At 54.4% G+C, this 13,087-nt stretch overlaps 1 protein-coding gene across 3 annotated transcripts; it reads right to left on the reverse strand.

Moving 5' to 3' along the window:
• Positions 1-928: 928 nt before the first annotated feature.
• On the reverse strand, positions 929-12,740 carry SLC66A3 (solute carrier family 66 member 3). Of its 3 annotated transcripts, none has more exons than XM_004745802.3 (7): positions 12,469-12,740; positions 9,194-9,276; positions 8,999-9,068; positions 6,746-6,803; positions 4,515-4,635; positions 3,645-3,686; positions 929-2,285 (listed from the first exon to the last, which is right to left on the reverse strand). In XM_004745802.3, exons 1-7 carry the CDS (start codon positions 12,609-12,611, stop codon positions 2,194-2,196), a joined length of 609 nt encoding a protein of 202 aa, XP_004745859.1. In that variant the 5' UTR covers positions 12,612-12,740; the 3' UTR covers positions 929-2,193. The 3 variants fall into 3 exon arrangements, 2 of the variants coding, with proteins under 2 accessions (XP_004745859.1, XP_012908375.1); XR_006608063.1 differs by lacking the exon at positions 929-2,285 and adding an exon at positions 6,591-6,634 and having other exon boundaries at positions 3,656-3,686; XM_013052921.2 differs by lacking the exon at positions 3,645-3,686.
• Between the last annotated feature and the right edge of the window lie 347 nt (positions 12,741-13,087).

Genomic DNA, 13,087 nt, shown 5'->3' on the forward strand with positions numbered 1-13,087 from the left:
AGGAGGCATTTCTTTGGTAATCAGTGGGTTCCTATTTAGAATACTTACTGGCTACCAGATCTGGGACAGGTTATATCCCCTGGGCTTCAGTGTTCTCATCTTTTGTAAAATTGAGACTTTTATTACAGGATTGTTGCAGAGTTAAGTATGATGTTGTAGGATGTCTGGACTAGTTCAAATATTTGTTCCCTTTTCTTCTGAAAAGGAAAAATGGGAACTCTTCGCCTAAGATAGTGTGTTCTTTAAGGGAGAAGGTTTAAGCAATGATAAAGTTCTAATTAAAAAGTATATATGTATGTGTGTGTATTTTTTAAAAGATTTTATTTATTTATTTGACAGAGATCCCAAGTAGGCAGAGAGGCAGGCAGAGAGAGGAGGAAGCAGGATCTCCGCCAAGCAGAGAGCCCGATGCGGGGCTCAATCCCAGGACCCTAAGATCATGACCTGAGCTGAAGGCAGAGGCTTTAACCCACTAGCCACCCAGGTGCCCCTAAAATAGTATATTTAAATTAAATATTTGTTGAACTCAAAAATCACATAATTTGTATTATACTAATGGTTAGATTATAATTGCATATGAGAAAAAGATTCACTTGGATTTTTTTTTTAATGACAACTGTGAGGGGTACCTGGCTGGCTCAGTTAGTAGAGCATGTGACTCGATCTCAGAATCATGAGTTTGAGCCCCATGTTGGGAATACAGCTTACTTTCACATGGGGCGCCTGGGTGGCTCAGTGGGTTGAGCCTCTGACTCCTGATTTTGGCTCAGGTCATGACCTCAGAGTTGTGAGGTCAAGCCCTGAGTCAGGCTCCATGCTAAGCAGGGAATCTGCTGGGATTCCTCTCCCTCTCCCTCTGCCCCGCTACCTATGTGTGTGCTTGCTCTCCCTCAAAGAAATCTTCAGGAAAAAAAAACGACAACTATGATTGTAAAGCGTACAGAATGATTTATTATTTATCTTTGTATACCACGTTTCTCTTCTTGCTGGTTCCAAGCAATAATGTTTTAATTAACCACAGTTTATATTTTTAAAACAGCATTTTAAGTAACTTAAAACTAATCACATTAAAAACCTGACAGTTTTAAGCCTCAGCGAAGTTCAGAAAATAAAAGTTTGTTTTACATAGGCAACTAAAACACTTTCTAATAAGCATCACTGACTTACTATGCCATTCATTATAAAAGGAAAGAGTTTTTAAATCTTTTTTTTTTTAAAGATTTTATTTATTTGACAGAGATCACAAGTAGGCAGAGAGGCAGGCAGAGAGAGAGGAGGAAGCAGGCTCCCTGCTGAGCAGAGAGCCCGATGCGGGGCTTGATCCTAGGACCCTAAGATCATGACCTGAGCCAAAGGCAGCGGCTTAACCCACTGAGCCACCCAGGCGCCCCTTAAATCTTAAGGTTTATAAACTTTTACAGTAAAATGCAATGTCCAATAATCTTGACATCATGTTTAGAATATGACAGAATGAAGTCTGTAAATACTTGCCAGCACCCAGCAATACCCTTTTACTGTAGGTATTAGTGGACAAGATGTGGTGTTTTTTCTAAAGGCGTGACCCTTCTAAAAGGCAGCGTTACGCTTGAATCAGAAAGTTCACTGGGACTGCCTCATCCTAAGCAAAGATTGCAGCTAACAGTACCTCTCCTTAAGGAATTACTTAAAGGCACCAAATGAAAATTAAAGGACTAACTTTGGTATAGGAACTCAAGCCAATGTTTGCTTCCCTCGATATCCTTACCGTAGCCTAAGGAGGTACACATGTATTCTGATACGGTAAGGCCAGCCTGTTACAGCTATATGATAAACGGTCCCAGAAAGTGAACCTTAGTAATGTACGACACTTCCACGTATGACTTTGAGAAAAAATCCATTCATAATCATGTGTGCTATGGAGAGGATTTATTCCTTCTAAGATTCCGAAAGCTGAAAACCAGATGTCGTTAGCTCTTTGGAGAGAACTGAATCGTGCACTGCTCAGCCTGCAGGTGTCGGAGCCCTGCCTCCCTCCCCTCCTGATGCCAAGGAGAAGGTGGGAATCAACATTTCTAAACCAGTGTCTAAAACACCTCTGGCTCCAGAGTTTTTGAAACAACTGACTAAACTTACAGAAGACCTTGATGCAGCCGGGTGCTGATTCTCCCCTTGGGTCAGTTGTCAGGAATCCCTTTGGTAGGAGGAACGCATCCATCATTCAGCCTTCACGGCCACCGTCCTGTAGCGGAGCACCGTGGCTGTCACCCACAGGTTCAAAGCAAGCATGATCACAAACCGCACGAGAACTGAAATCCACCAAGAAAAAAGGTACGTATTAACAAGTACTGTTCTCACGTCCTAAAACAAAAGCACTTCCTGCTCCAAGTGGGAACTTAGCCGCTGCTCAGCCGGCCCAATGAAACCTGAAACTCTACCATCAGGAGAGGTATTGAACAACTTCGGTTCTAAATACTTCTGGGGGGCAGAAACCTTTACCATAAGTGACCTGATGATCTCTCTCCTGATGCATAAGATTTATCAGATTTAATGTGTCTTTGTGGTTGTAAAAATCTGTGGGATGTCAGCTAGATGGACTTTAAACAATTATCCCCAGACACACTGATCACATTCAGGAACAGCCGCCATTTTAAATACGAAGCAAACTACAACTAGAACGTTCTCCATCCTCCAGACTCTTAATATGTGGGTCTGTTTCGCTCGTTAATTACAGTCTGACTCTTCTACGCATACGGAGACTGCTTCGGGTCCTCGGAGAGGACTGAGACCTGGCTTTCCCTTCTCCCATCAGACCCAAGTTTACCATTTGACCAGAATAATTTAATGTGTCTCTCAGAACCCGCAGACGGTGTCTGAGCCGCAGATACAGCCTCCCCAAAGAGACACACCTATGCCCCACTGCTCCGTAGCAATATTTCTCAAATAACATGATGCTTGTTTAAACGGTCTATGTGCCAGGAACCTATTTCTTGTCTTCATACAACAGGTGACACCCTTTGTTTTGATCATTTTCCAAAAATACATACACTCAACTTGGTAGTGGAAAACAGACCAAGGAATCATTCAATTCTTTTAATGTCAATCCAAGTACTTCGCCCCTTTAAAAAGGCAAAGGGATGTAGGGGTCAAATGACTGTCAGCTCGGTAGACTCCGCCTTCACACTCATCCCAGAGCTCCCATTCGCTCTCCGTGGCTAAGCCATGTGTCCCCTGCTCACCACCCTCACGCAGGCCACTCCGTCACAGTCTCCTCCCCTTCTCCCGATCTCATTCTTCCCAATTTGCTGTTCCAGGCCCCTCCAGCTCGGTCAGATTCCCACTCTAGGTGCTCATCCTGTCCTAGTCTTCTACAACACATTTCCCAGCATCCTTCGGTCGTTAGTCGTGTTGACATCACTGTCCCTCCCTCTCCATCCGCTGCTGGGGCGGAGGTTCCACGAGGCTAGGACTCTAGGACCTTGTGCTGCACGTTCTATCCCAGGCCCTACAGGACGCAGACACTCAGTCCTGGAAGTGGGGGCTGACGCCCAGGAGTAAACTTGCTGGCCTCTCCCCGAACAGGAGAGCAAGCTGATCTGTGAAACCCTAGACAGTTTACAAATGAAGCAGGCACAAAGGGCACACAGTTCAAAAAACTGGATATTCACCTGTAAGGTCACTGGTGGTCATTAAAGTTGTTATTATTCTTGCTGTAAAAGAAAACATTCAGCAATATCAACTTGCACTTCAAGATAATTCCTCCAGGTAAAATTAGGGAGCTAATAAGTAATATACCTAATTAGCAATTCCAGAAACCATACATATACTTCAACACGACATAACACTTCAACATTTTAAAGGGGAAAATAAAACTCAAGAAGCCTTCATTTTAAAAAAACTCGGGACACAAAGACCCTTTCCATCAACCCTTAATGGAGACATCGGTCCTTTAGGACACAGAAGAAGTACAAAGTAGAATTCAAAGACCTGAAAGTAGCAAGCCTAGTTAATGTGATAGCTTTGAATTTAAAATATGTTTCTACCTAAAATAGTGTATATGTGTTTTAGGTAGTTCCTGCAAGAATCTGCAGGAACAGTGGAAAGTCTGAACCTGAGACCCAGCAATATGGCTCCAGAAAAACTCACCGCAGCAAATTATATTCATTCTCAAGTCAGTGTGTGACTTGCAGCTCTGTAATCTGTTACGTCATAAAGATTCCTGTTTATAAAACGAGTTAGTGGATTCAACCTAATCAACCTCTTGATGCTTTTCAAAGAATAAGAGAGGATGGCAAATACTAGGCCAGATTTTTGGAGAAAGGTGGGTTTTTACTTTTTTTTTTAGCAGCTGGAATATGGATCTTGCAGACATCGGAAGGTGGCCTGCATGACCTCAGGGTCATTAAATGTCTACTCGGAGGTTCTATGTGAACAGCTACGTGTAAAGGATTAAAGCTTGTGGGACGGTGCCAGGTGGACATCAAGGTCATAAACTTCAGCCGCCGGATGCTGCCCCTCCCCCCACGTCCGGCTCTTACTGGCGCAGGTGTAGGAAGCGAGGCTCCAGGTGAGGGCGCTCACGGCTCCCGAGTCCCCGGTCTTCCACAGGTACTGCAGCTGGGCAAACTTGCTGGCCGCGCTGATGAAGGTACTCAGATTCTGTTTGCAGGTCAAACATGAGAAAGGCAGAGTCCTTGGTTAAAAAAGCAAGAGCACCAGATACCACAAGTGCCTCTGAAGCCACATCATCAGGGTAGGCGACAGCCAGTTGGCACAAGGACAAAGCCCGCGGGAAGGGAGCAAGAGACCCAGCCAGACGCTTGTTTATAACACGCCCAGTTCCACTGCTCGGTGGGCAACGGACGGGCCGTGGCCACAGCGGCTTCTCCAGCCACCTGCCAATGCAATTAGACAGAGGACAGACCGACAGGCACACAGATACGGGGTCTTAGAGGCCAGCTGCTTTGAACTGACTCATGAACTCAAAACAGCGAGCACATCCAGTCTCATGTCCACGCAGTCCTGGGACCCTCTGCTGGCCCGCGAGGAGAGAGAGCACACTCCACGGCGAGCAGGGCCCAACCCTGTGGTTTGCCCGCCTTCACCTTGGCCCAGAGACCCGCTGCAGCTGCCAGGCAGAGTGCAGACCAGAGGGAGGGAGGCAGAGGCCGGGATGGGGCCCACAGGCCACCACCACATTCCTGTCTGCACCAGGGAGGCAGGAACCGGGGGCAGGGACAGGAGCGGCCCGACTGGATCATGACCGTGGGGCTGCGGGGATTTGCTGATGGGCTGTGGGACGCAGACAGAGGGAAGAGGAGGGACAGGCAGAAGCGGGCGGAAGGAGCAGGCAGAGGGTCGCCCTGAAGCCAAGTGAGCAAAGTGATTCAAAGTGAACGCTGACAGGGCAGCAAACGCCCCAGAGAGGCCAAGAGGAGGAACGAATGACAGTGGCTGGTGTCCCTGACCAGAGCACACGTGTGGCTTCTGACACGCACCCGACATGGTGCTGGCGCCCCACGAGCTCTTGCTGAATGACCAAATCCTCAACAGCAACGTGGTTCTGCACGGGTGATGGGGAGGGCAGAGGAGCGAGGGGGTCCCTAGGACACCGACGACTGTGGGGAAGTGATGGGCATGGAGTGCTCCAGCGGAGAAGAGCCAGGGCCTGCGCCCAGAGCCAAAGAGAGGTCTTGCAGGGAGCCGGGTGCAGACGGCTCCGAGGACGGACCCCAGGTGGGAAGACTGCGTCGGGGCGAGCCGGCCAGGGCACGGGGCCGCGCGGGGAACGAAGGTAGGGCCCTGTTCACTCATGCGAGCGGCAAGGCCTGCGCGGCACAGACAGCCTGACAGTGACGGCTGGATATGCCACCGCTCCGTCTTCCAGGAGAAAAACCATCTCCAGAATCGTGAAGTAGTTCTCCTGGGGAGCTTCGCCAAGGCCCGCACAGATTTGGCAAATAAAAATACAGGACACCCACGTAATTCGAATTTCAAATCAACAGAAAATCATTTTTAGCGTATGTCCTGTGCAGTATTGGGGACATAGTAATAAAAAAAATTCTTCGTTGTTAATACAGCAACCCCACCTACTTGCTCCTACCTGTCACAAGAGTGAAATGTAACAGGGAGTCAAGTGTGTTTTCCGAGCAAAGGTCACATACAAGACGCGGCGGAAGGGGTGAAGTTCCTGGATCTGGGAGTGGCAGGCAGACGCTGGTGACCACCAACTCTGCTCCCTTTCCCCTTGGGTGGAGAAGTACACTCCAGTCACCCTGGAGAGAGGGTCTGACGGCACATGGGTCCTGAGCCACCCTCAGAACTCTATTCTCACACACTGGGAATTTGGGGCCTTTAGCGAGAGAAGGAAGAAAGTGCAGAGCTAACCCGTTGCTAAGGAGGACAAGAATGCGGCAGCGGCAGGGGAGAGCAAGGTTAGAAAAATAATGCGTTTGTGGCCAATGTGCAATTATCGACCTGATCAGAAGCTCTTTAACTTACGTCTGGTCCTTCAATCTACCACTGTTAACTACCTCCCCAGCCCGGTTCTCTGTGGACTACCCAAAAAAGGAAGTAAAAACTGTGGCCAAACATTGGAGAATCAGGTCTTTTACCGTTTGGATAGGACTGTGCTTTTGTTCGTTATCCTTTGGTACAGCTGAAAAATAAGCAGGTTAAACATTTGATCTACATGGTTCTTTGCAGGGCCGGTGGCTTGGAGGGACAGACGACTTCACCCACTGTCTTCAAAAGGCGCGATAACACTTACCATGGCCAGATCTATGGTCCACTTCTGCAGGGGAAGGACGAACCACGAGGCCACAAACCTACCCAGTGCTAAGGGAGACAGCAGTGGTTTAGCTGGTGCCCCGCCACATCCCCCGACCCCATGCCCGAGCCTCCACGCCAAGACCACGGAGGGTTGGCCCATAAGTGGGCCTGGGACCGGCACTGCTAGAACTTCTCTGATTTGGAAAAGACAAGAACGGCTCAAAAGAACAGAAGCAGATTATGGAAGAGAATGGCCCAGAGCCCCCTGTGTTTGTTGCTAGGGTCCAAACAATTCTTTTTTTTTTTTTTTTTAAAGATTTTATTTTTATTTATTTATTTGTCAGAGAGAGAGGTAGAGTGAGCACAAGCACAAGCAGACAGAGTGGCAGGCAGAGTCAGAGGGAGAAGCAGGCTCCTTGCAGAGCAAGGAGCCCGATGCGGGACTCGATCCCAGGACGCTGGGATCATGACCTGAGCTGAAGGCAGCTGCTTAACCAACTGAGCCACCCAGGCATCCCGGGTCCAAACGATTCTAAGTGTCCACTTAATCCCTGAGCATCAGACCCCTCCAATGCAATGTCAAAGTTAAGCATTTAAAGAAGATCGACAGGGTAAGGCAGCCGCGTTCTGCAGGTGTCCCATGAAATTCTCTTCATTGACCTTCCCCTTCCTGGCTAACTCCAGTGTCAGTCCAGCCGCGTTAGCCATGCTGGGAGACAGGACACATGACAGCACATTTCGGTCAAGGTCGGTGAGGCTACAAGCCGAGTCAGACCGAGCTGAAGCAAACACAAGAGATAATGGCCAGGAGCCTCAGCTGTGACCTTGGGCAAGTCACTGTCCTTCTTTTAACCTCAGTTTGCTTATCTGCAACATGCTCTTAACACTCCTTGTCCCATCTGTGTCCGCAAGGCCGGTGGCATTCAGAGGGACCCCACCAGGTTGCTAGGATTACAATTAACAACATTATTTAAAGGAAGGGTTCCACAGTGCCCGGGTGAGAAGTAATTCCTGCCAACCTGGTCACACCAGCAGGGCCTCCAGAATCCAGGCAGATGAAATCTTGTTTTTAAAACACACTCTTGGGGCGCCTGGGTGGCTCAGTGGGTTAAAGCCTCTGCCTTAGGCTTAGGTCAGGATCTCAGGATCCTGGGATAGAGACCCGCATTGGGCTCTCTGCTCAGCGGGGAGCCTGCTTCCCCACCCGCCCCCGCCTCTGCCTACTTCCGATCTCTCTCTGTCAAATAAATAAAATAAAAATCTTTTAAAAAAATGCTCTAATTCAATTTCTTATATGAATTTTGCCCAGCTTTATACTATTCATTACAAATACCCATTTTATGTAACGTTTTACAAAACCTGGCCAGTAGCAGCAGGAACAGCAACTCCTGACTTCCTCAAAATGACCTTTGGGTCAGGTGGCCTGACTTCAAAAATAATCGTACAGGGCACCCTGTTAAATGTGAATTTCAGATCGACAAAAATAGTCTTTGCGTATAAGCACGTCCCACACAATACTGGGGACACGCTTTTGCTAAGGAAGAGTTCACTGTTAACACGGCAAGCCTCCCTCCCGCTCCTCACGGCTGGTCGGAGGAGGTCGTAAACCCGAGCTTGTTCCGTGCTCCCACCACTGTGACTCTTGCGACAAAACGGGGCACGACTCATCTCACAGACGGGACGCGCAGTTTCTACAGAGCTTTGAAATGAAAGCCGGGCCCCGGGTCACAGACGATGCCACGTGACTGATCCCCACCACAACCCTTCTCATATCTGGGGCATCATTTTCACTTGGAGCAAACGTTCCAGAACCTCACTCGCACAGGGACAAGCAGGAGCCAGCCCGCCGACCAGGTGTGTTAGTATCGTGTGAATAACAGCCACTCCCGTTATTCAGACTTCAGAGACTCTGAGGACGGTTCCAGGGAAGAGGGAACATCTCCCTTCCCCTAAAGAACAAAGGCCCCAGGCAGATGCTTCCATTGCGCAGCACGGAGTCCACAGCCAATGGGCTCGCTGTGCCGTGGGCACCCCGGCCTCAGCAGAGCGGCCAGAGGGCCAGGACCACCGGGACTATCTCTGGGTTGGGGAGGTATTGTCACTCGTAGGGGGTCTTGCATTTGGGATCTTTTTTAGTTTTTTTTAACCAAGGACATGTATCTGGGAAAGGACTTGGCTTAAGGACACACACGGGAAGCAGGTAACACGCCCTTTCCCCCAACCCCATTCCTGGAGGCAGAAGGAAGGATACGCCCCGAGGTAGGGCACTGCCCCTCTCACGTTCCCATTGAAATGGAAGACACACAGCAGGAGGAGGACATCTGAAAGACAAAGGTCCCCAGTGAGGCAGGAGAAGGGGGGGGACATGTTGGGGGGGGCACGCTGGGGGGGGACATGGACATTGGGGGGAACACCAGGGGATGGAGGGGTCCCAGGGACCTGTTACCTTGTGCGATGAGAATGGGGTACTCCAGGTAGGTGAGCAGCGGGTACTCATAGTAACACTGGTACCGGAGAAACACCAGGAAACTGGGGAGAGAGAGAGGGCACGCCTGAGCTCCACTGACCCAGTGCCCCACGGGGAGGCCTGGCCAGCCACCCCCTTCCCCTGGAACTGGAGGTTGGAGCCTGCAAATATCAAGTGGGGGTGATTTGGGACACAAAGGATGGAATGGCCATGGCTTTGCTAGGAGCACGTGCCCAGGGCCGACGGGGCGCTGGGCATGACATGCACGGTCTCTGCCAAGTCCCTTCCACGGAGGCCAAGCCGTGCGCCAGCCAGCATGCGGCCCCCAGGCTGGCCTGTCTCCGAAGCTCCAGGGCACGGGCAGCCTCCCCGGAAGGCTCAGATGGACATCCCAGGGGGCAGGAGGTGGAGCTCGTGAGGGGCTGGGCACGTGTGGGCGCAGCCCTGAGCGGAGAGACGAGTCCTGGGGAAGAACAACTCCTTGGACCATCTCTGTGGCCTTCCAGAGCGCTGCCCCGGCTAGGAGGAGCAGCGGGGGGAAGGCAGGACAAACAGCCCACCAGTTCCTTAAGAAGATTCTAACTCGAAGTGGCCCGAGACTTGGTGGGTAGAGACCCCAGGAGATAACCCTTCTCAGGAGGAAAGGCCTGGGCTTCCCGCCCTTCCAGCGCACACACCCCCGCCGTGTGCTAAACCCCCGTGCTGTCCCCGCAGACCCTCCTGCCCCATCACCCAGGCCCTCTCTGCAGGGGAGCCAGAGCCTCTCTCCCTCCTCCCCCTCATCCAAATGTAACCTCTCACGACCTCAGTGAGGAAGGGGACTGGCGAGCCTGTGCCTCCCGCCCCAATCCTGTTTCCAACTTAGCCAACCGTCCTTGGCTGAGCTAGGGGTAAGGTCGCAGGATGGGAGGTGGGCCGCCAGCGTCACCGTGAGTGCGCGCGTCTCCGCAGGCCTGGGCATCCCTCACTGTCCCCTTCACAGCCTGCAGCCTGCCCCACAGACCCCCGCAGGCTGCCCGCAGGCTGTCTGGCTATGCAGTGGGTCACGTCTGGGCGTCAGGGGAAAAGCGGGGGCTCTTCCTGGCCCCACCGGGCTGCCTGGCCTCCCCTCCGTCTGCCTCTAGAACAGCACCTTTCTGAGGGGGACCTGGGGGCGGCTCTACCCCACCCACCTCTGCAGAGCACAAGGGCAGCCTGCCAGCTGCAGGCACAGCAAACTCGGAGCAGGCCCTGGGGGACGGATGACCTGTAAGGTCATGAGCAGGCTTCGCAGCAACCCACATTTCATGTCATTTTCTGGAATCATTAAGATATGGCTTATGTCCCCATTGGCGCAATTCTTTCAGACACGGGTTTTCGGAGTTAATTTGCTAAGATCAGGATCCAAGGAGTGTACCTGTCCTCCAAGAGGCTATCTCTTCTCCTTCCCAGGAGATAAAGGGTCCTGCTGATGCTGATGCCTACGGGGTTCCTTCTGCTGGAATTCTGGCGGCTCCCCTCCCCCTAGTAGGCCTCAGGCAGGTCCTGCCCCGAGCGCCCCGGCCCAGGTGGCCCCCACCAGCGAAGGCTGGGGAAGGAAAGGGGGGAGCTGCCAACCCTTCCCCCCACCCACGACGTGGCGGATGAGCCCAGAAAGCAGCAAAACCCAGTGTGCGTGGAGAGCGGGAGAAGGTAGGCATCAGCATGGAGAGAGCCAGGGACCGCCTGAGCCCTGGAGTCCTGCCGCTGCCAGTGAACTTGGGCCCGGTGCTTCACCTTCTCCGCCTCGGGTTCCTGCTGGCTGGGGAAGAAAACAGTGCTTTCCCCCTTGGCCGTCCTGAGGACTGAATACCATAAAGCCTTTAAAGCACAGGGTCCGCACGCAGACCCGGCTCTGGAGGAAGTGCGGCCTGAGCCGGCGATAAAACCCAGGAATCCAGCGGCGGGAGCCCCAGATCACTTCCAGCTCAGCTTGGAGGAGAGGGGCCTGGTCACAGCCGCGGCCATCTACGGCGGTCGGTGCGCCCGGCCGGCCTCCACGAAGCCCACCGCCCGCGCCGCCAACTGTCCGGCGATCCCCGGGGGCCCCGCACACGGGCCTCCCGCACCCGCCCCCGCGGGCCGCACCCGCGCGCGGTCGGACAGCGCGACGGCCCCCCGCTGCGGGCCGCCTGCCGAGCTGCAGGTGCGCGCACGCTCCCGACCCAAGAGAGGCGTCGGCGGTCTTGACTCACCCGCACCGCGCCAGCCTCACCTTCCCCGGTCGGGGACCTAGAAAACCGATGCCCTCTCTCCGGCCGTCCCCGCCTCAGGACGCACGCAGCGGTGCGGGGCATCTCCGATCCCGGCTGCCCAGCCGCGACCCCAGTGTTGCGGGGTCGTTCACACACTCGCCAGCGCCCGATTTTTTCTGGACGAAGCTTCTCCCTACATGGGCGCGCCCGGGGCAGGACCCCCCATTTCTCCCACCCCCCCACCCCAGGTCTCTTCCTCCCTCCCTTGCCCCTGGCTTCTATCCAGCCCCCGAATCCCGGGGTCAACCCGCGGGCTGCCTCTCCAGGGCGTGCTTCCCGCCGAGGACTGGCCCGCACGGTCGCGCGGCGGTAACTGGGGGACCCGAGCGGGCGAGGTGCGAGGTGAGGTGGGCCTGGCTTTGCCAGGGGTGTCGGGCTTCGTGTACCTGCTTTCCCACCAATTCGAATTTTCCCAGCCGAGGTTTACAACTCTGCTTTTCGCGTTTACATCTTTAAATACGGAGTCAGGGCGGCGGCTCGGAACTTCTGACGCACCCTCTCCGGCTGACTGTGGCCGGATTCAAGTCCTTCTCCCTCCAAAGAGCTCTCCATTCTCTGAAGCCTCCTCCCCCCGTCACGTGTACCTTTTAAAAGCCAGGGGATCCTTAGGATTTATAGTTCAACCCCTCATTTACACGCAAAGAAATCGGGACCCGAGAAAAGGGGTGATGGCGGGGGAGGATGTGCATGAGAGAGCCTCCAGGTGCAAATGGCGCGCTCAAAGCCGCTCGGTCGGTCTGTGGCTGCGGGACAGGTGATTTCGCCAGATGGTTTCCGTGTCTGTAAACTGGGCGTGCGCCGTGGGCGCGGTGAGCCGCAACTAATCAGGGATGGTGAGCGGCCCCAGGAACTATCTACCCAGTGGCCGGGCGCTTTCGGCTCCGCTTCCCGGCCCTACTCTGTTAGACTCGCGGCGCTCCCGGGGTCCCGGCCCCTCCAGGCCGCAGAGACGAGGGGGAAGGGCAGCCGCCCCGGCCTTACCCCGCCAGCTCCAGAAGTAAACTCGGGAGGCTGATGCCCCGCGCGCTGCGCGCCGCCAGCACCGCGGAGATCTGCGGCAGCTTGAGCGCGGCGCACACGCCCAGGGTGCTCCAGTTGCAGAACAGCAGCAGCTGCTCCCGCATGGCGCCCGCGGGGCTGGGGGCTCCCGGCCCGGCCTTGAGGGACTTGGGGACTCGGCGGGGGCGCAGCTGCGCGTGGGAAGGAAACTGCTCTGCGCTGGGCCGCCGGGCGCGCCGAGTCCTTCCGCCTTCCCTGGGCGCCCGCGTCCACGCCCAGGGGCCGCCCCGCCCAGGCCCGCCCCGTTGGCGACCGCACCCCCGCCCCGATCTCCGCGCCCCGCCCGGATCCGGTCCTCCCCCCTCCCCGCCGCCCGTCCGCCCCGCCCCGCGTCTGGCCCCGACCCCTCCCCAGATACTCCCCGAGGCCACCCAGTCCAGGGGCCGCGCCTCCGCCCGCTTCTCGGCTCCCGGTCCCGCTCGGGGCCGCCCCTCACCACCCCGCCCCTCGCCGTCCGCCGGGCGCCCGGCTGGCCCCGCCCCCGCCCCGGTCCCCCCGGTCCACCCGGTCCGGTTCACCCCGGTCCACCGGGTCCGGGTGC

The sequence above is a fragment of the Mustela putorius genome, unplaced genomic scaffold, assembly GCF_011764305.1.
Source record: "Mustela putorius furo isolate JIRA1106 unplaced genomic scaffold, ASM1176430v1.1 tig00000813_pilon_pilon_pilon, whole genome shotgun sequence".
Classification (NCBI taxonomy): domain Eukaryota; kingdom Metazoa; phylum Chordata; class Mammalia; order Carnivora; family Mustelidae; genus Mustela; species Mustela putorius.